This window comes from Heterodontus francisci, chromosome 3 (assembly GCF_036365525.1).
Source record: "Heterodontus francisci isolate sHetFra1 chromosome 3, sHetFra1.hap1, whole genome shotgun sequence".
Lineage (NCBI taxonomy): Eukaryota > Metazoa > Chordata > Chondrichthyes > Heterodontiformes > Heterodontidae > Heterodontus > Heterodontus francisci.
In genome coordinates this window covers 125,373,779-125,395,809 of record NC_090373.1, presented here as the reverse complement: position 1 = coordinate 125,395,809, position 22,031 = coordinate 125,373,779, and the positions used below count along the sequence as shown (strand labels likewise).

The window sequence follows — 22,031 nt, the reverse complement described above, 5'->3', positions numbered from 1 at the left end:
AGACTTGAGAGGAGGAGGAATTTCTTCACAGAGGGTTGGTTCTTCAACATACTGCTTCAGAAACCCATCTCGTACACACTCCAGGAATTCATCCTCCACAGCATTAGTGCTGATTAGGTTTATTCAGTCTATATGTAAATTGAAGTCGCCCATTATTACTGTATTACCATGTTACATGCACCTCTGATTTCCTGATTTATACCGTGTCCAACATTACCACTACTGTTTGGTGGCCTATAAACAACTCCCACTAATGTTTGCTGCCCCTTACTGTTTCTTAGCTCCACCCAAATTGATTCTACATCTTGATCATCCAATCTAAGATCCTCTCTCACCAATGTACTGATCTGTCCCTTACCAGGAGCGTTACCCCACCTCCTTTTCCTTTTTGCCTATCCTTCCTAAATGACGAACATCCTTGAATATTCAGTTCCCTGTCTTGGTCACCCTGTAACCACATCTCTATAATGCCAATTAAATCATACCCATTTACCTCTATTTGTGCCTTCAAATCATCTACCTTGTTGCAAATGTTGCACGCATTCAGATAGAGTACCCTTAACTTTGTCTTTTTAACATTATTCCGTATTATTCCGCCTATTTAATGCTTGCCTTTGCTTCGTCTATCTTCTAATTTCGCTTACTACTTTTCTACTTTGTTACCAGTTTTGCTTCCCTATCTTCCCCTCGTGCCACACTCAGATTATCAATTGCCTTATTGCTACCTTGCTCTCTTGCCTTCTCCTCTCTCTCTAAATTAGCACATCTTCCCTTACTTGATCCCTTGCCCCCACTATTTAGTTTAAAGCCCTCTCTACTCCCCTAGTTATACAACTCGCCAGAGCACTGGTCCCAGCACAGTTCAGGTGAAGACCATTCCAACGGTACAGCTCCCACTTTTCCCAGTACTACCAGTGCCCTATGAATTGAAACCCATTTCTCCCACACCAATCTTTGAGCCACGTCTAACTTTAATTGGATTGACCCTACTCCAATTTGCTTGTGACTCAGTTAATAATCCAGAGATCATTACCTTTGAAGTTCTACTTTTTAATTTATCCTCTAACTGCTCATAGTCTCTTTGCAGAACCTCTTTCCTAGTCCTATCGATGTCATTGGTAACCACGTGGACCATGACAATTGGATCCTCCCTCTCCCACTGCAAGTTCCTCTCCAGCTCTTAGCGTATGTCCCAAACCTTGGCACTGGGGAGGCAACACAGCTGTCGGGACTCTTGCTTTTGGCTGCAGAGAACTGTGTCTACCCCCCTGACTATTCTGTCCCCTACTACCACTACATTCCTATTTACTCCTCCCGCTTGAATGGCTTCCTGTACCACAGTGCCATTGTCAGTTTGCTCATCCACGATGTAGCCCTTGCTCTCATCCATACAAGCTGAAAGAACCTCAAACCTGTTGGGTAATTGCAAGAGCTGAGGCTCCTCTACTTCTTTCTTCTGGATCCCCTTACCTGCCTCACAGTCACATACTCCTGTCCCTGGCCACTGACCATGTCACACTTCAGGACGTGACTGCTTTCAGGAACAAAATGTCCAGGTAACTTTCCCCCTCCCTGATGCATCGCAGTGTCTGTAGCTCGGCCTCTGGCTCATCCACTCAATTCCGAAGCTCCTCAAGCTGCAGACACTTACTGCAGATGTGTCCCGATGAGGCAGGGAAGGGATGGTAGGGTGAAGGAACCTTGGATGACAAGAGATGTGGAACAGCTAGTCAAGAGGAAGAAGGAAGCTTACTTAAGGTTGAGGAAGCAAGGATCAGACAGGGTCTAGAGGGTTACAAGGTAGCCAGGAAGGAACTGAAGAATGGACTTAGGAGAGCTAGAAGGGGACATGAAAAAGTCTTGGCGGGTAGGATTAAGGAAAATCCCAAGGCGTTCTACACTTATGTGAGGAACAAGAGGATGGCCAGAGTGAGGGTAGGGCCGATCAGGGATAGTGGAGGGAACTTGTGCCTGGAGTCGGAGGAGGTAGGGGAGGTCCTAAATGAATACTTTGCTTCAGTATTCACTAGTGAGAGGGACCTGGTCGTTTGTGAGGACAGCGTGGAACAGGCTGATATGCTCGAACAGGTTGAGGTTAAGAGGGAGGATGTGTTGGAAATTTTGAATGATATCAGGACAGATAAGTCCCCTGGGCCAGATGAGATATACCCAAGGATATTACGGGAAGCGAGGGAACAGATTGCTGCGCCTTTGACGATGACCTTTGCATCTTCACTGTCCACTGGAGTAGTACCGGATGACTGGAGGGTGGCAAATGTTGTTCCCTTGTTCAAGAAAGGGAATAGGGATAACCCTGGGAATTATAGACCAGTCAGTCTTACGTCGGTAGTGGAGTGGGCAAATTATTGGAGAGGATTCTGAGAGATAGGATTTATGATTATTTGGAAAAGCATGGTTTGATTAGAGACAGTCAGCATGGCTTTGTGAGGGGCAGGTCATGCCTCACAAGCCTTATTGAATTCTTTGAAGATGTGACAAAACACATTGATGAAGGAAGAGCAGTGGACGTGGTGTATATGGATTTTAGCAAGGCGTTTGATAAGGTTCCCCATGGTAGGCTCATTCAGAAAGTAAGGAGGCATGGGATTCAGGGAAAGTTGGCTGTCTGGATACAACATTGGTTGGCCCATAGAAGACAGAGGGTGGTAGTAGATGGAAAGTATTCAGCATGGAGCTCGGTGACCAGTGGTGTTCCACAAGGATCTGTTCTGGGACCTCTGCTCTTTGTGATTTTTATAAATGACTTGGATGAGAAAGTCGAAGGCTGGGTTAGCAAGTTTGCCGATGACATGAAGGTTGCTGGAGTTGTGGATAGTGTGGAAGGCTGTTGTAGGGTTGCAACGGGACATTGACAGGATGCAGAGCTGGGCTGAGAAGTGGCAGATGGAGTTCAACCTGGAAAAGTGTGAAGTGATTCAGTTTGGAAGGTCGAATTTGAATGCAGAATACAGGCTTAAAGACAGGATTCTTGGTAGTGTGGAGGAACAGAGGGATCTTGGGGTCCATGTCCATAGATCGCTCAAAGTTGCCACCCAAGTTGATAGGGTTGTTAAGAAGGCGTATGGTGTGTTGGCTTTCATTAACAGGGGGATTGAGTTTAAGAGCCGCGAGGTTATGCTGCAGCTCTATAAAGCCCTGGTTAGACCACACTTGGAATATTGTGTTCAGTTCTGGTCTCCTCATTATAGGAAGGATGTGGAAGCTTTAGACAGGGTGCAGAGGAGATTTACCAGGATGCTGCCTGGACTGGAGGGCATGTCCTACGAAGAAAGATTAAGGGAGCTAGGGCTTTTCTCATTGGAGCGAAGAAGGATGAGAGGTGACTTGATAGAGGGGTACAAGATGATGAGAGGCATAGATAGAGTGGATAGCCAGAGACTTTTTCCCAGGGTGGAAAGGGCTATCACCAGGGGGTATAATTTTAAAGTGATTGGAGGAAGGTTTCGGGGAGATGTCAGAGGTAGGTTCTTTACACAGAGAGTGGTGGGTGTGTGGAATGCGCTGCCAGCGGTGGTAGTCGAAGCAGATACATTAGGGGCATTTAAGTGACTCTTGGATAGGTACATAGATGATAGTAGAATGAAGAGTAGGTAGTTAGTTTGATCTTAGAATAGGTTAAAGGTTCGGCACAACATCGTGGGCCGAAGGGCCTGTACTGTGCTGTACTGTTCTATGTCTATGTGGTCGCCGTGGCTCACACTGGTGTCCACCAGCTCCCACATGCTACAGCTGCAACCCATCACCTGCCATTCCATCTTTATTGTGTTTTAATTAACTATTTGATTAATTATTTAATTAAATTAGTTTAACATAATTTAAAAACAATTTTTAACTTATGCCTCTGCTCACCAATCACACGGTACTAATTTGAAGCTTAGTAATACTAATAATCTTACCACTTACAAGGTAGCCACACGTGAGTTATTTTTGAAAGAAAATTTTACGTTTTTCAAATTTTCCAGCTATTTACACACAAACCCTAATAGCAGTTACTCACCAACCAATCAACTTACAGCTTTCCTGTGATGTCACTTAGACTTTTTCTTCACTCTTTCTTCAAACCCAACACATGCCAACTTCAAGCCAGCCCGCCTCTCTGCTTTCCCAGGTAAATGGAGGTCCTGAGCCTCGGGCTGGATTTATGCTGTCTGGTATGTTTCCTCGCAGGTCTGCTTCCTCTTTGCTCTCCCAGATAAGTGAAGTCACGGAGCCTCAGGCTGGATTTATACTCTCCCTTTCCAGTGCATTTCCTCGCATGCCCGCTGTCTCTCCATCATGTTGCCCTAAAGGTGGCTGTGAAGGAGAAGAGATCATCGCCAACCCCCTTTTGGAATGTGCCTTTGCAAAGCAGGTCTGGAAAGAGATGCAGTGGTTTTTGTTGAGGTCCATCCTGAGCAGCTCCGTAATGCAGGACTCAATGCTCTATGGGCTGTTTTCGGGGATGCACACCGAGATAAACATCAACTGCTGCTGGAGGACCATCAACTTTTTGAAAGACACTCTTTGGTCTGCCTGAAACTTGCTGATCTTCCACTGTAAAGTGCTGTCGACAACTGAGTGTTGCAGACTGGCACATTCCAAGGTCCAATGCGATGTGCTGAGGGACGCCACAAAACTTGAGACAGCAACCATAAAGGCTCAACGGGGCATGGACATTGAGTAAGGCCCTTCTGCCATCGTATATTGAGGGGCTGGAAACCATGTAAAACTCCTCAGGCTGTATGCATCAGAGAATGTTTGATGTAAAAACGTAAATGTACAATGTAAATACAATCTGTAATGGCAAGTGTAGTGAGGCACCTCGTACTGTATTGAAAGAAACGGATCTGTATGGCACTTTATGTAATGTCAAATTTGAACTGTTATATACTTTTACAAATTTTATGAATAAAGTATATTTTTGGGGAAAATAGGCAAACAGGCAATAAGTCATTGAGGTACTTGGACTGTGAGGATACAAGTATAAAAATGGCAAGCCTTAAACAAGACAAGATTAGTAGATAATTTTTTTTCTATTACAGAATATTGGATATTTGGAACAGTCCCCTGGCAAAATAGTTAATACTGTTCAGTAAGTTTTTTCATAGAAGCTTTAGCAACAGGCTCTACGATTAGGAAAATAGCAGCTATGGGTCAAAATACTTTATGGAACATGCTGCCATAACGATCAGAATGCCATCTGTGAATACTGTACAATATAAGATGACATAGTTATTCTGATGTTTCACTCAATTAACCATGGGAGTTCGGGGACGCATTCTGTGGAAGCATCCCTCAGGAGCAAGTTAGGTTGGGTAAAATCCAAGATGAGGCATTTTGTACATAGTTTATGGAGGGAATGGGCTTGATGGGCTAAACAGCTTTTTGTTGTTACAAACATTCTTACATTCACTTCAGAGTTTGTGCCAGCTTTCCCTTTCACCTTGTAATTTTCTACATCAGATTTATTGCTTGAGCTCTTTGATGCGACTAGTGGAAAGAGACTATCTATATGGTTGGCATTGGCAGCTATGGCTTTTATGATTTTGTTTTCTTGTCCCACTGGTGGAATGTTGTTTAATGACTTCATTCAGCAGGGAGTTCAGCCACAAAACTCATCCTGATTATGTTATGGTGCACATTGTGGAGCCAGAAGGAATTCAAAATGAAAAGTTTAATAAAAGAAAAAAGGATGACTTTTCTTTTTCTTAAATTACAAAAATGTCTGTAGGGTGTGACCAGAACTTTTCCCACTCCCTTTCATTGCACCACCAGAAGACGCAAGCGTTAAAATAGGTGACATATGGCAAAAGGCTGGGAAAGGCAGTAAAGCAAATTGCCAAAATAACACAAATCATAGAAAAAGATACATTAACAGTAAAAGATTTTAAAAAATGTATCAGTCATTTTCACATTAATGTAACGCAAAATGCTGCAGATGCTAAATATATGAAACAAAAACTAAGTTTTGATAAAGGAGCCAAACCCAACACATCAACTTGTCTGTTCTCTCCATAGACGCTGCCTGACCTGTTGAGTGTTTCCAACATTCTTGGTTTTTGTTGGTGTCAGATGAAGCAGATTGTGTACAGATTATAATTTTAGCTTTACTATACTTTATATCTAAACTAAAGTAAAGAAAACCTTTAAGGAACTTTTCAATCATCCCTTCACAAGCTTCATGCAGTGTATCCTCTCATGAAAAGGCTCATATCTGTAATATTATATTGTGAGAAAGGTTGTAAATTTTGGAAAAAGTGGCAGTAAAAATCAGAAAATGATGAGTTTGAACCTGTCATAACCATTTGTGCTCACCAAGTAATTATGAGACAGTCAAAAGCTATGGAAGCATTTTCTCTTAAAAAAAAAACGATGACTCTTATAAATATCAGTAAATATTGGCTTCAATCTAATATTCTCAGAAAAAATGAATACACTTCTCAAAAAATAAAAAGTCTAAGGCCCAAAAATTCCTGGTCCGGGAACAGTAATATTTGCAAGATTTGGAATTTGGCTTGGAACTCAATTTCCTGAATCGCCCCCTTCCATCCTGACATCAGTAAAAGAGGTGGGACTGGCAGGAATATACTCATCATCACAAAAAACAGCAATTTCACCATTCTTGTGACCAATGAAAAGTGTATCTATGTTATGCAGATGTATTTACTTTACAAAAGAAGAAATGCAGCCTATGCCTGTTTCCTAATCCTGAATTTATAATCCATAATTATCAAGTCAATATGTTTACAGCCATCAAGAACTATTACTTTCATGGGTAGATATTTCAGAAAGTGCTTAAAATTGACAAGCAGATGCTACTGGTACAAGGTAACAATAGAATTTTTGGTTTGCTCCCATACCAGGAGTCTTCTTGTGATAAGTTGTATTTTAAGATGTTAAAAGCATCACACACCTCAACAACTGCTTTATGAAGATATTCTGCTGAGTAATGTACTTTAACACATTTCTTAAACGGTGCGGATTCATGACTCAACATGTGTAATTATATAGCCTGATGTTCGATGCAGATATCTCAATGTAGGGAATATTTCCAAAATTCAATAACTTATTTCTGTAATAAAAATACTCGAAAAACTACCTGTGATTTAAGCTCCTGGGTATGAAATGGTCACTAATATCTTATAATTAGAGGTCAGCTACATAAAAAAAAATGATTAAGGAACATACTTTCACATTTATATTACATGTTACTTTATTTACATTAACTGTTATACAAGCATCAAACAATACGCATCATAGGTAGCTTTTTTCTGTTTTTTTTTGTTAAGGAAGCCCATATCAATAGATTCCATGTCATATAAAGCTTTGCTCAAAGGTTTGATTGGCATTTCCTCCATTCCAGCAGGAAATTTATTCAATAGTGGTTCACAGTCCTTGGTTTACATAACAAATAGCTAACATAACTACACTGGTATGGTCTTGATTGGTCAAACGTCATTATTGTATCTCAATCTGAGCTTCAACACAGTTAATAGTGTTGGGCTTAATCCTTACTGTACTGATGTTTCTTATTAATCTGCAGTGTACAGTTATGTATCTTCACAATTAACATAGTGAATACATTGAAGTTGAATGAGAATAAAACGCACATCCTATAAAATATGTGGTGAATAATGAGACTAAATTTAAGCTACTGCACCACAGATCGTGCAGTGTAGATTAATGAGAGTTTTATTGTAACTGTGAAAGGCCCATAAGTCAAAATGCCATAACACACGGAACGTATGATGGCCTTTTCCACAACAGATGGAACTCACACAGTATACAAACAATGAAGCAATGTTGGATATATTACATGGGTGGTCTTTGAATCATGTTATGAAACAAATCTAGCCCATTGAGTGATACTGAACTGCAATAACCAGCTTTTATCCTTGTATTTTCAATGAGCAATACTGTGATTATTTGGCCACAAAAATGAAATACTCAAATCTTGCAATATTTGAACACAAGGTATAGTCTACAATTGGGGTTTGCAATGCTGCTGTTTTGTTTTGTTTGATTCTTACACAGGTAGATAAGGCGATGAATATTTTAGTAAGACAATGTGAAAAAGACAGTAACTTCCTATCATTCTCCAAATGCTTTTTCAAGAACTGTTCACAGAATACCACAGGGTGGATTTTCTTCTGAACAGCTTGGGCAGGAATCTGACAGAGCAGGTCAGCCAGCCGTTACAGAACCTATCCCATTTCCATTGCATTGAAACCACGCGGGTTTTGTAACAGGCAGTCGATCTGCTCCAGCAGCTTATTGCCCAGGTGGTGAAGGCAAATATCTAACCTCATAGATTCCACTATAGACTACAAGTTTATTGACAGACGTGGTTCTGCGTTAACTGCACAATAAAAATGAACATTATATTTGTCAGTTTTTCTTTTAACTCCTTGCAGTATTTCGGTTTTGAAAAAAATGCTGCAATGACTTGTATCAAATATTACACATTCCTCTAATTAAAAAGTCTCAGTTCTATAGCATAAAGCAGAATCAGATTCATTTTTAAGAATAATGCAAATGGATAGCCATAGGTGGACTTCTCGATTACATTGCCATTGAATGGCAGAAAAAGGAACTTGACACATGCGCACTGAAACACATGTAGCTCCACTCAACAGCCTCTTGTTGCCAGTGAACTCTTAAATAATAGAAGAGCTGATGATCTTTCCTATGATTAGAAATGTAAAGACAATATAATGGGCCAACTGAGTTCCTCTTAAATGTTTAAATTTTCTAAAGTTGGCTGCACAATAATGCATTATTGCCATTTGCCAATGATTTTTCAAGTTTTTAAAAATTCTTCCTTGAGATATGGGTGTCACTAGCAAGGCCAGCATTTATAGCCCATCCCTGGCTAACCTGGAGAAGTTGGATGTGAGCTGCCTTCCACAACCACTGCAGTCCACGTGATGAAGATACTCCCACAGTTCAGTTACATAGGGAGTTCCAGGATTCTAACCTAGCAACGATGAAGGTACGGTGATATATTTCCAAGTCAGCATGATGTGTACTTTTTATTATTCATTTATGGGATGTGAGCATCGCTGGCAAGGCCAGCATTTCTTGCCCATCACTAATTGCCCTTGATAATGTGGTGGTGAGCTGCCTTCTTTGAACCACTGCAGTCCATGTAGTATAGGTACACCCATAGTGCTGTTAGGAAGAGAGTTCCAGGTTTCTGAACCAGCGACAGAAGGAACAGTGATATAGTTCCAAGCCAGGATGGTGTGTGCTTGGAGGGGATCTTGCCAGTTGTGATGTTCCCATGTATCTGCAACATTTGCCCTTCTAGGTGGTAGACATCGCAGTTTTGGAAGGTGCTGTTGAAGGAAGCTTGGCGAATTGCTGCAGTGCATCTTGTAGATGGTACACACGGCTGCCACTGTGCCCCAGTGGTGGAGTGAGTGAATGTTTAAAGTGGTTGGGTGCCAATCAAGTAGGTTACTTTGTCCTGAATAATATTGAGCTTCTTGAGTGTTATCGGAGCTGCACTCATCCAAGCAAGTGGAGAGTATTCCATCACACTGCTGACTTGTACCTTGTAGATGGTAGACAGGCTCTGGGAGTCAGGAGGTGAGTTACTCGTCGCAAAATTCCCAGCCTCCAACCTGCTCGTGTAGCTACAGTATTTATATGGCTGGTTCAGTGCAGTTTCTGGTCTATGGTGACCCCTATGATGCTAATGCTGCGGATTCAGTGATGGTAATGCTATTGAATGTCTAGGGAAGATGGTTAGATTCTCTCTTGTTGGAGGTGGTCATTACCTGACACTTGTGTGGCATGATTGTTACTTGTGTTATGACCAGGTAAGAAAGGGATCTAGGGTTCCCTCTCAGCCTTCACATGGTCTTACCGTAACAGGGTTTAATTTTAAACACACCATGTTCTTAGCTCCCCCTTGGTGAATCCTTGTTCACCGCTTTCCAAGTATAAGGCAAAGAAACCAGCCAAACAGGTTTTCTTAGGTTTAAAGAAGAAAAGTTGAAATTTATTAAACTTAAACTCTAATTCGGTTAACGCCTATGGATACACAACCGCCCACGCTAGCATGCATACGTGATAAACACACTTGCAGGTAGAGACAGAAAAGAGCAGAAGAAATAAATTGGAAAAGTTTGAGGCAATATCTGAACATGGCTTTGGTTACTGTTCTTCGAATTCGCTAGGGAGTCCTTGATTGTAGGTAGATCTTGCTTTTCGTTGGGGCCCAGTATTCTTCTTAAACCTTGTTTGATGTAGCAGACTTTTCTCTCAAGGTTCACATCTTCAGTGGATTTGGAGTTCCGTGAGAGATGGGAGCAGATAGGAGAAGTCTTCTCAGTCCAGGAGAAAACAGTCTCACTCTCTCAAACTGTCTGTACAATTCCAAAAACCTCAGGTTTCCCAGCAGGTTAGTCATGTGACTAGTTGGTTTGACCACGTCTGTTTGTGGATTCAGCCATCTTAGCAGTCATCCTGAAATGTGAGCATCCTCATCTTCAATGTCTGGTGATCAAAGTGCATTGTGGGTTGAATGTGTCAGGGAATGGTCCTCTAACTCCACAAGCAGTGTCTGCTAGTATGTAAATGTTTTTTCCAGCCACAGCTGATCTGTTTAACAAGTCATTTCCTCGCTCCAACAATAGTTTAAAATCAATATTCCTATGACAAAATTAATATGCCTCATTCTTGGCAGGTGGAGGTCTGCATGGCACCTGCCACTTATCAGCCTAAGCCTGAATATTGTCCAGGTCTTACCACATATGGACACAGACTGCTTCAACATCTAAGGCTTTGCGAATGATACTGAACACTATGCAATCATCAGAGAACATCCCCACTTCTGACCTTATGATGGAGGGAAGGTCATTGATAAAGCAGCTGAAGATGGTCGGGCCTAGGATACTACCCTGGAGATCGCCTGGGGCTGAGGTGATTGACCTCCAAAAACCACAACCAATGGAAATTTTCCCCTCGATTCCCATTGACTTCAATTTTGCTAGGGCTCCTTGATGCCACACTTGATTAAATGCTGCCTTAATGTCAAGGGCAGTCACTTTCAGCTCACTTCACCTGCTGAATTCAGCTGTTTTGTCCATATTTGGACCAAGGCTGTAGGGAGGTTTGGAGCCAAGTGTCCCTGGCGGAACCTAAACTGAGCATCAGTGAGCAGGTTATTGCTGAGTAAGAGCCGCTTGATAGCACTGTTAATGACACCCTCCATCACTTTGCTGATGATTGAAAGTAATGATGAGGCAGTAATTGGCCGGATTGGATATGTCCTGCTTTTTGTGCACAGGACATACCTGGCCAATTTTCCACATTATCGGATAGATGCCTGTATTGTAGCTATACCAACAGCTTGGTTAGGTGTGTGACTAATTCTGAAGCCCAAATCTTCAGTACGACAGCTGGATGTTGTCAGGACCCATAGTCTTTGCTGCATCCAGTGCCTTCAGCCCTGTCATGATATCACATGGAATTAATCGAAATGGCTGAAGACTGGCAGCTGTGATGCTGGGGACGTCAGGAGGAGGCCAAGATGGTCACTTAGTACTTCTGACTGAAGATAGATGCAAATGCCTTGTCCTTTGCACTGACGTGCTGGACTCCCCCATCATTGAGGATGGAGATATTTGTGGAGCCTCCTCCAAGGAGGGAAATTGCAGGTGGTGGTGTTTCCCTGCACCTGCTGCCCTTATCCTTCTAGGTGGTAGAGGTTAAAGAAGCCATGGCAAGTTGCTGCAGTGCATCTTGTAAATGGTACACAATGCGAACACATAGTGACATCAAATCAACATTGTAACAAGTGTAGCATATAAGACTTTTCACTTGGAATACCTGCACAGGCTCATAATTAATTTTTTTGCTAAAGTTTTAATGTAAAATATATTCATCCCTTTGAGATCTCAAACACATAATACTGCAGATCACATTAATATGCTTTACAAACATTTAAGAGCATGCAACATTTAAAATATGACAGTTTCCTGTAAAAAGGCTATCAATATTGTAACCATAATTTTAATAAGCAGCTTTTAAAAATGTATTGTTCATTTTATTACTTTCTTTCTCTCTTTTCAAACCATAGACTTGTTGATCAGGAAAGTAGGACTGTCAATGAAACTAGTGGCAGTTTTATTTTTGGCAGTTTTTCTCCTCCCCCAGCCTCCTGATGATCCAGCTGAGACTGGTAAAACTTACTGTTAAGGGGAAGCATGCATGCAAATATCAACGGGAGATTGGAATTGTCGTCAAGAATCTAAGATGCTTCCGTTGCAGCCAGCAGAACATCCTGTACAGCATCTAGGTCTGTAGCATCAAAAACATCCAGAAAACAGATCACACCTTCTCTGTTCATATTCCTGCATTTATTTTTGACCATCTCGAATGGAAAAATCAGTATTATGAAGAAATTGCATCATGTGGAAGTGCAGGAAAACCATGTGCGGTATAAGGAGTGCTTCCCAAGTGGACTTGCTGAAGCTCCAAGTGCTGAGCTTGAAGAATAGTGGAGACATTCCACATGATAGAGAAATGAAACAAGGGTCCCAAGAACACACATTGCTGGAGGTGGTCACTTCCCAGTTAGAGAAGGATAGTGAAACAGAACAAGGAGAGTGGACGACCATCCATTGGCTTTGGGGAGGATGGTCAAGAAGGATTGAAGTTGTCTGTTGTCTTACTATACGGGACATTTATGATGTGGATGGAGATGGTGACTCAGGGAGACAAATCATGAGCAGCAGCACGGACCATGTGGTTACACAGACAGGAAGAAATGTTAGTGTTGAGAAGGTTGTGTGACAGTTATTGGGGATTTTATCATCAAAGAAATAGATACACTTCACTGCAGCTTTGACTGGGAGATCCAAATAGTATTTAGGTCCCAGTTACCAATGTACAAAATAAAATGGAGTGGATGTACATGAAGCTGGAAAGCGATTATTCTTGTTGGAGCCAATGATGCATGGGAAAACAGGATGGAGGTTTTGGAAAAGAAAGTTTGAGGAGTTAGGTCTTTAAAATAAAAAAGAAAGTGCTGTGCACTAGGTCACTATGAAGAAGCAGATCAGACACATCAATGCATGTCTTGACAAATGGTGTAAAAAGGGAGGGTTTCAGATTTCTGGAGCATTAGGACACGTTCTGGACAGGAGGAAGCTTTACAACTGGGACGGGTTTCACCTAAAATGAATGGCCAATGTCATTGCGGAGAGGGTAAATATAATAATGGGAAAGGATTTAAATAATGAAGTAGAGAGAAGCAGCAAATCTCAGAGTACATGGAAGAAGGATTACAAATAAGTATAGTGACAGGGAAAAACAACTAAAATATTAAGCTAAAGGGAGAGGATATGGTGAGACACATTCTAGGACTATTAGAAGAATTTCAAGAGAAAAAAGGTGAAAGAAAAACGATGGAAAATAGTACTAATTAGTATGAATTGGTCAGTAGTGCAGTGTTTATGCGAGAATCTGCAAACCATTAAAGAGAAAGTCTAGGAGCCAGAGGCAGTCCTTGGAATGTAGGATCACAGGGTGCATTTCCATGGGGGTTCTGCGACCCTTCCGTTGTTAATTGTTATTTTCCTAGGGGTTCCACGATTACGGTGGATGAGCAGGAGAGTCTCTGTGGAAACTCATCTCCATGATGTTGCAACCAAGACAGATATCTGGCTCCAGTTATGGCAAATCTGGGATCTAAATATTCCCAGCTCTAAAACTTTTAGGAGAGATTAAAAAGGGAAAAAAGCATTAAGAATACAAATACAGCTACAGAGAGGCAAGTTTTCCCTAGTGATGCTCAGACAGATTGAGGTAAAGGATTTTAGGATATTGGAAGTACATTATAGATCTCCAAATAGCATGAAAGAATGCAAGGCTGAGATTTGTAGGGAATATGGAGAGGTCTGTCGCAGCAATAGGAATGTAATTAGGTGGATTTTTTTTTACAAATTCTATATCAGATTGTGTTAAGACAAAGTTTGTGGTCAAAATGAGGAGGGATTCTTAGAATACATCCAGATCTGTTTCCAATAGTTTCAGCTGGTCAGGGACTTAATCCAGATTAATTGGAAAAGTATCAGATCAAACAGTACTAGATATTTAAATATGAAATGCATAAAGTACAGATTAACTATATTCTGACGAGGAGTAAAGGGTAATGTCAAAGATATGCATAAATAGAAGTTAGATCAAAAATTAGAATTTAAGAGATAAAAGATACATACAAGATTTTATGCATGCCTTTCAGGACCACAAGACCCAAGATGTGGGCCAACCTGGATCCACAAAGTATCCAGCCAATTAAGTACTTTTTTTTTTACTGTAGTCACTGTTGTAATATAGGAAATTTGCACACTACAAGCTCCCACAAACAGCAGTGTGATAATCACCAGATATTCTGTTGACTGAGGAAGAAATACTGAGCAGAACACCAGGGATAACTCCCTGCTCTTCTTCCAAATAGTGCTGTGGGATCTTTTACGTCCACCTGAAAGAGCAGATGGAGCTTCAGTTTAACATCTTATCCGAAAGACGGCATCGGCAACAGTGCAGCACTCCCTCAGTACTGCACTGGAGTATAAGCCTTGATTTTTGTGCTCATGTCCTAGACGCACATAATAAATATGGGGTGAGGGGTAATACAGAAGAAAATTAGAAAAGGTCACGAGAAAGGGAAATAGCAAAGGCTTTTGTAGGCAGGTAAGTAGAAAGATAAAATGGGTGAGCTTACTTGGAGCCAAAAGGGAGCATCATGTGCTTCAGACTAAGAGAATGGCAGAGATGCTTAATAAATATTTTGCATGAGATTTGACAAAGGAATACGAAAGTAGGACTGTTGGGATATTAGAAGTTTGAATTTTTATACTTATTATATTTAGAGACTTATGGTAAACAAGTTATTGGCAGAGCAAGAAGTAATTTTCCCACTTAAGGGGATGAATTAGAGGAATTAGTCTTTAAAGGCACATTCTAAAAATATTGAAACTAAAGTTTCTTTGCCACAGTTAAATGGAGATGACTGTTGTGGATTCTAAGATTACTGTATCTGTGAATGGTAAGATGTGGGCTATCCTGGATGCGCAAAGTATCCAGGGAGTGCACTTATATGAAGTGCCAACTAATTAACAGAAAGTGCTGTAAATACTCAGCAGATCTGGTAGCAATTGTGGAGAGAGAAACAGAGTTAACGTTTTGAGTTGAATATGACTTCTTCCAACACAGACACAGATACTGCCAGACCTGTTTTTATTTCAGATTTCCAGCATCCGTAGTATTTTGCTTTTATTATGCCAACTAATTAAGCCCTTTGAGAAACATTGCACAATATAAGCAAAGGAGGAAAAGTATCCGAAGATTCCTTTCATATAACTGTTGCCACTAAGATAGAGGGAGGCACTGCAGCAAACAATAACAGATATGTGGTAGCCTTTAGTGCACCTAAAAAGAATTAGAAGAAATCTGTTAAATTGTAGTTATCCAACAGATTTTCAGCACTGGAGTTGGACAAGGATGGAAATACAGGTGATGATAATCACAACCAGGTTAGTGGCACAGGACAGCCACTCGGTACTGAAGGCAAATAGGGAATGGATAAGATTAAAAGTAGCATTGTAGGTGTAGGGGATTGCACAGTAAAATGGATCAATAGAATCTTTTCCAAGATCATCTGTAAGTCCCAATATGTGTTTCTTCCTAACTGCCTGGGTTTGAAACTTGACCATTCAGATGGATAAGATCCTGTGATGGAAAGAGGCGAAGTCAGAAATCACAGTTCACATGACAGCCAATGACACAGGTAGATGTAGAATGCAGGAGCTAGGGAGAGAAGGTTTTACCTTTGGGATGACCTTCACCTAAACCGAGGAGACACATTTATCTTGAGTGAGGAATAAGTAAAACAGTTGAAAAGAATTATGCAGGTAAGAGAGACTCGTTTTCGACACCTCTTTGGCAGTATTGCCTGCAAAACTGGTTGGAGAATGCACGAAGCATGCTGCAACCAATTCTGTACTACCACGCACATAGGGCCCAGATCTGAATATTAAAACTGGTCTGTTGCTTGAAACAGTGATAGCCCTCTGTAAAAAAAAAAGGCAGGGAGCTGATTGTCAGTGTTAACAGGACGGTAAATCCCTCAAACCCATTTTGATGCAGTTACTGCCCAGTTACCAGTAATTTAAAAGTTAAAATCAGCCCCAATATTTCAAAACAATGCACAACAGTAATCAAGAAAGCCAGTAGAATGTTGAACTTCATGGCAACACAGTAGAATGTGCCAGAGGAAGTCTTGACCAAACTGAATAGTGCTTTGATGGACTACACTTTGTGGTTGGCAAGACACCAGGAAGACTTTCAAGCTCTAAAGGGAAGAGAGAAAGGATCCATGAGCATATCCCTCATATCAATGGTCTAGATCCTTAGCACCCCAGCAAAGCTGTATTCTAAATCACCCCTGAACTAACTAGGCATCTGAAGCTGAAAAATGCCAATAGTGTATCTAATAATGGCCCAGATTCTGTGGCTATATTGACGGCAAAACTGTCAGCATTCACAGTCATTACAACTGTGAAACTAACAGCATCCTCTGGCATCCACACATGCGCAGTTAAACCCATAAGTCCAGAAATTGCTGTCCGTGATTCCCTGCTCCTCCATAGGGTATGCTGTTAAAATCCCCACAGATAGAAATCTTTAGAAAACTTGAATTGATGACAACTTCCAATTTTTATGCTATTAGTCTTGATGTAAAACACTTTGAAAAGGTTATGCCTTGTTGAATTAGGTATAAATGGATTTTTAACAGCATTCAAAGTCATAATGACTGATGAACAACCACTCTGGCCCTGAGAATCTAATTTTATATTTGTGGAATATCAAATGTCTCCATTATGATAAAATATTCCACATATTTTTAAAATAATCAAATTAATTTATTTCAAAAGTTTATCATATTTCAGTTTCTACTTTAATCCTGTTTGTACATCTGAGGGGAGACGGTGGCATAGTGGTCATGTCACCTGACTAGTAATTCAGAGGCCCTGGAAAATGTCCTGGGCACATGCATTCAAATCCCACCATGGCAGTTGATGGAATTTAAATTCAATTAATTAATAGAAATCTGGAATTGAAATCTAGTCTCAGTAATGGTGCCATGAATCGATCATTGATTGTTGTAAAAACCCATCTGGTTCACTAATGTCCTTTAAGGAAGGAAATCTGCTGTCCTTACCTGGTCTGGACTACATGTGACTCCAGACCTACAGCAATGAGGTTAACTCTTAACTGCCCTCTGAAATGGCCTAGCAAGCCATTCAGTTCAAGGGAAATTCAGGATTTGCCTAATTTTTATTTTGCTGTCTGTAAAATGATTAAAAAGTGAAGGATAATCAGTGCTATTTACTTCCTGGTTTGTTGTCTCTTTAATGTGATTGATTGCTTAGCCAGCTTGATGATATCACTGTTACTGGACGCCAGAAATGAAATTAACATTGGGAAAGATTAAATCCACCCCACAGAGACCACTCAACTTTTGTGCACAGCTTTCTTTGAGGTCAGTGGCGAGTGCTGCTACTTCACAGCTGATCTCAAAATCCAGGCCCAAGGACTCTTCTAGTTGTATGGGCCTTGTTGTACCATAGCTGTCTCAATGATGTCATGAATAAAAAGATTGCCTCATTCTCTGAGATTTCATCCTTGTTGTATGTCTTCTCCTCAAAATAGCTCACAGGATTCTCTTAAAATGAGGGTATCATACCTGCTGCCTAAAAAGCAGGATCTGACCTTTGTTCATGGTCACATCTGCACAATGATGGAGTAGAATCCCTTGTGGTGCACAAGGGCTTGAAGTTATGTAAACAGGCCTTAATGCCCAAATGGGTGGCATCAACTCCCAGACTTTGGCAAATCTTGCCAGGCACCTGTGCGTTGTCAACTGACCAAAGGTGTTAATGTGCCCTGTGGTACCTTGAAGGCAGGGAAGTATAAAGCTATAATAGCCTTAACTGATACTGTGCTGTGGGTAATCTGGAAGTCAGATTGCAGAAGATGGCACAACTCTAAGTGGCACTTGACATAAGTGCAGCCTGCATTGCCATTTCCTTTGCAAATTCAAGTAGATGCACTTGGATAAGGGTGGGTAAGGAGAGTCCATATATGGAGGAATCAAACCAGCCTTGCATCCTTCCTTTCATCCTTTTCCTTCCCCAAATAACACAAATGGAGAGGAATACCTACGAAAATTTCCATAATCCCACATGTTGATTAACATCTCCAAAATTAAATAAACTCACAAAGAAAACACTGAAAATTTTGTGTCTCACAAATCCAAAGTTACTTTCACATATGCTTCAAGTCAGAGAATCATACAGTGCACAATGAGTGATGGTTCAAGCAAGAGTTACTTCCATCTGTTTAGCTAGTCCCCCCATCATCTGTTCCACACTGGTGGCCCCAGCCTTGGCAATTGGAAAATTTATCACACAATGCTTACTTACATTATTTTTCCTGGATTTAGACTGATAATTTAGAATGACGTAACTACTGAATGAAATCCTTGCCCCAAAAATTGCATGGGTTTCTTAATAACTATGATGAACCAACTGATAAGAATATGTCCTTGATATTTGTTTTTTGAGAAATCCCTGGAAATATGCACAGCAAGAATATAGTAATGAAGAAGATGCAGAGGTAGCATAGAGGCAGCATCTGCACTTGGTGAAACACCGAGCATGAGTGGCCTGCAGCCAAGGCCGTGTGCCAGCTCACCAGAAGGCAAATAGCACATGAGTTCTGCTGCAGAGAACTCAAATGAACACTTTAATGGGACAGCCTACAGAAGAATCCTAATGGATATGCACAATAAAATGCTTGGTGCATTGGGAAGCCAGTGGTCAATGTCAAGGAGGATGGAGTCCGGCACCAACTTGGCACATAAATTTGCGCAGAGCTTGGAGCCCATCCTTTCCAGCATGGAAGCAGTAGCCAACTCCATCGCCACACTTGTGGACCAAACAAGGATGCAGCATCTGATGACTGATGTCTCAGCTTCCATTGCAGCACAAGCAACTGCCACCAGAAATCTGAGTGCTGCAGTGGAAGTTCAGACTTAAGCCATGCAAGGTCAGCTCTGACTGCTGCAATCATGGCTGTGGATTACAACTTGCAAAGAGGCTTGCAGGATGTCACAGCAATCATCCCTCTAATGATGGTCAATGACAGAGGGAATGTAAGGTCTGGGTCTGTTGGTGAATGGGGAATTGGAGTTGCGGTTACCAGGAAAGCACTTGGATAAGTTCTTCATGGACAGCGCGGCCAGGAAAGGGCTGTCTAGATTGCCTCCTGTCTTCCTCCTCATGCTTCTGCTCCTCACAGTACAGCTGGGGCAAGGGCTCTTCCCTTGTGATGGTGAGGTTCTGCAGCAGCATGACAAATCATGAAAGCCACTCTGCTGAGTACTGCAGGGCTCCTCCAGTGTGGTCCAGGCACGGTAAGTGTCATTTCAGCATGCCAATGGTCTGTTTTATCACAAGTTGTTCGGCAGAATGATGTTCATTATATGCATGCTATGCATGTGTGCATGGGTTGCACGCTGGAGTCATCTGCCATGTCATCACCAGATAGCCGTTGTCACACAGTAGCCACTCTTTGGTGTGCTGTGGTGGCTCAAATGCAGCTGGTGCAATGAATTGCCACAGAATGAAGGCATTTTGCCTGATACAGGATACTGGGCATTTACCTGTTTGATTCACTGCCTAAGGCTACACAAAAGCTGGATGTTGAGAGAGTGGAATCCCACCAAGCCATGTGCATGCAGTCAAGGCACCCTGCACCATCGGGATGCTTGCAATCTTAGCGAAGCTGGTGTTCGCTTCACCTGCTTCTCTCTAGCAACTGTGACCTCCCTTACACAACAGTGGGCCATCAAAGTGCAAGATGTTGCAAATATTGCCAGCTCCAGCCTGGAAGGAGCCAGATGTGTAAACATTAATCGAATGGTCACCTTCACAGCCACAGGCAATACAGTTCTTTCCTTGCTCTGAGGTTTCAGTGAGGAGCTCCTTACTGAAAGACATTTGTTGCACACATTGTGCCTTGCTGAGGTTCAGGTAGGAGAATTACTCCCTGAACATCCTAGGCGGATATGGCTTCCTGCTGACAGCCCTTTTCCCACTCCTACTCCCTCTTCAGCATTATGCCCTGCTCTGCATGGCCTCTGTTCATTCTCCCAATCATACTGTATTTCAAGGGGAATGCCTATTAGTGCACCCATGTCTGGGGGCAACTGGTTTGTGCAGAAGCTTTGAAGTCAGCAAAATCACTCCCTGTAGACCTTTGCAACTTTGAACAACCAAAAGAAAGCACCATGCACTTCTGGCTGTTGCTCCAATTCTAAATCAACCAACAACTATCCTGTAAGCAGTTGATGATACTTTTAAATAGTGCTGGTGGGAGGGGGTCGTTCCTGCTGCTGAATGAGTGTTCAGCTGTGTGAAGTTAAAACTGGGCATTAGCTGGAGTGTTGAACTCCAAAATGGCACTGCTGGTGTCAAATCAGTGTTGTTTGCTGATTGATGTCATGATCTGCCTGCTCTGCATACTTCTGGCGGCTGTTCACTGTACATGCACTAACACCATCACCAAAATGGTGTCTGGCACGACTAGCCCCTAAAATGTGCACATGCTGCAGACACCATTTTTGATCCCCAAATGGCATCCAACAGCAGGCACTACCAATCCTAATTTTATGCCACTTATTTTCTGACAGAAGCAGCAGTTGTCATATTACTAGCTCCTCCTATACAGAATTTAAGGTATTTTATAATGCATTTGTGAAAAGGTAGGCTACCCCCGGTTTGTGATCTTGACGGGGACATGTTGCAAGTGACTTGACAGGCTTTGACCTATGCACATAAAATGGTGAAAATATCAAAACCACTGTTGAATTTGCACATACCCACATCCGTTCACACTGCACATGGACTGATACCTTAAGCTCTACGCTCTCATACAGCACCTATCCTGTGATGAGGCACTTGCAGTGTCTGAAGATTAGGGCATGTAAAATAAGGGGCTGGGAGAAAGCAACCTGCTATTCCATTGGAAGCAAATGGTAGAGTTGGCCCATAAAACACCTCTTCTTTGCCTTCTGTACTGACATCCAGTACCTAAAAAAGGAATCAACAGAGAATTAGATTTTTATGTTGCATATTTACTTATACAATGAATACATATTTCATCACAAACCTCTTTTGAAACAATTTCCTTGTTAAAATTAACCATGTTCTTCACTTATGTATATTTTATATCTGCATACATATGAGAGGGGTGTATGGGGTGTTCAGATAGAGGTAATACCCTTGTATTTTCAGTCAGCTGCATCCAATTTTATAGGATGGACTGGAATCACTGGTCCTCATCTACACCCAGCTCTCACTGCTGGCTCCAAGCGCCACACCCGGGTACACTGTCTCAGCTGACGGGCGAAACGTAGTGAGGGGAGAAATGATGACCATACCACCACCTGGGCGGATGTCTTTCTTGATAAACGTTAACGGCCAGGGTGGAAGGATTCCAAGCGGCTCAAGTGACCATCATGTTCTGGACCAAAGGCACATCACACCATATTGCGTAGGCTACGATTGTTGGTATACCAGCTATGGATAAAATAGCAAGGGAAGGAGGGTCTCTTCAAGCCTCAGTTGGCAACCCACCTAGGAGAGGGAAACTCTGAATCCAAACCGACGGCTTGGAGAGCTTGCTGCCGCCGTCCCAGTTCACTGGGCCACGACAGATGAGCTCTAGGATTAAAGGGTGGGGTCAGCAGCACAAACTGTACTCCACCTTAAAGCACCACTGCGCAGGCAGGAAGGAAATCCATCCATCCCAACTATAACTCAACAAATCCTGTAGTGACGGGAGAAGGGTGAAAACGGCAGGTGCAAGATGGCACTGGCAGCTGCAGTTCCAATCCTGCATGCAGGCGGCTCAGGATATTGTTTGTTTAGATGATGACCTAGAGACATCAT

At 41.9% G+C, this 22,031-nt stretch overlaps 1 protein-coding gene across 1 annotated transcript in view; it reads right to left on the bottom strand.

Moving 5' to 3' along the window:
• The window catches only part of klhl32 (kelch-like family member 32), a 321,468-nt gene that overhangs the window by 30,150 nt on the left and 269,287 nt on the right, over nucleotides 1–22,031 (bottom strand). Inside the window, exon 10 of the mRNA XM_068018683.1 lies at nucleotides 20,993–21,170. Within this exon, the coding sequence (XP_067874784.1) occupies nucleotides 21,009–21,170 (162 nt within the window). The 3' untranslated portion in view covers nucleotides 20,993–21,008. The remainder of the gene's footprint in view (nucleotides 1–20,992; nucleotides 21,171–22,031) is intronic.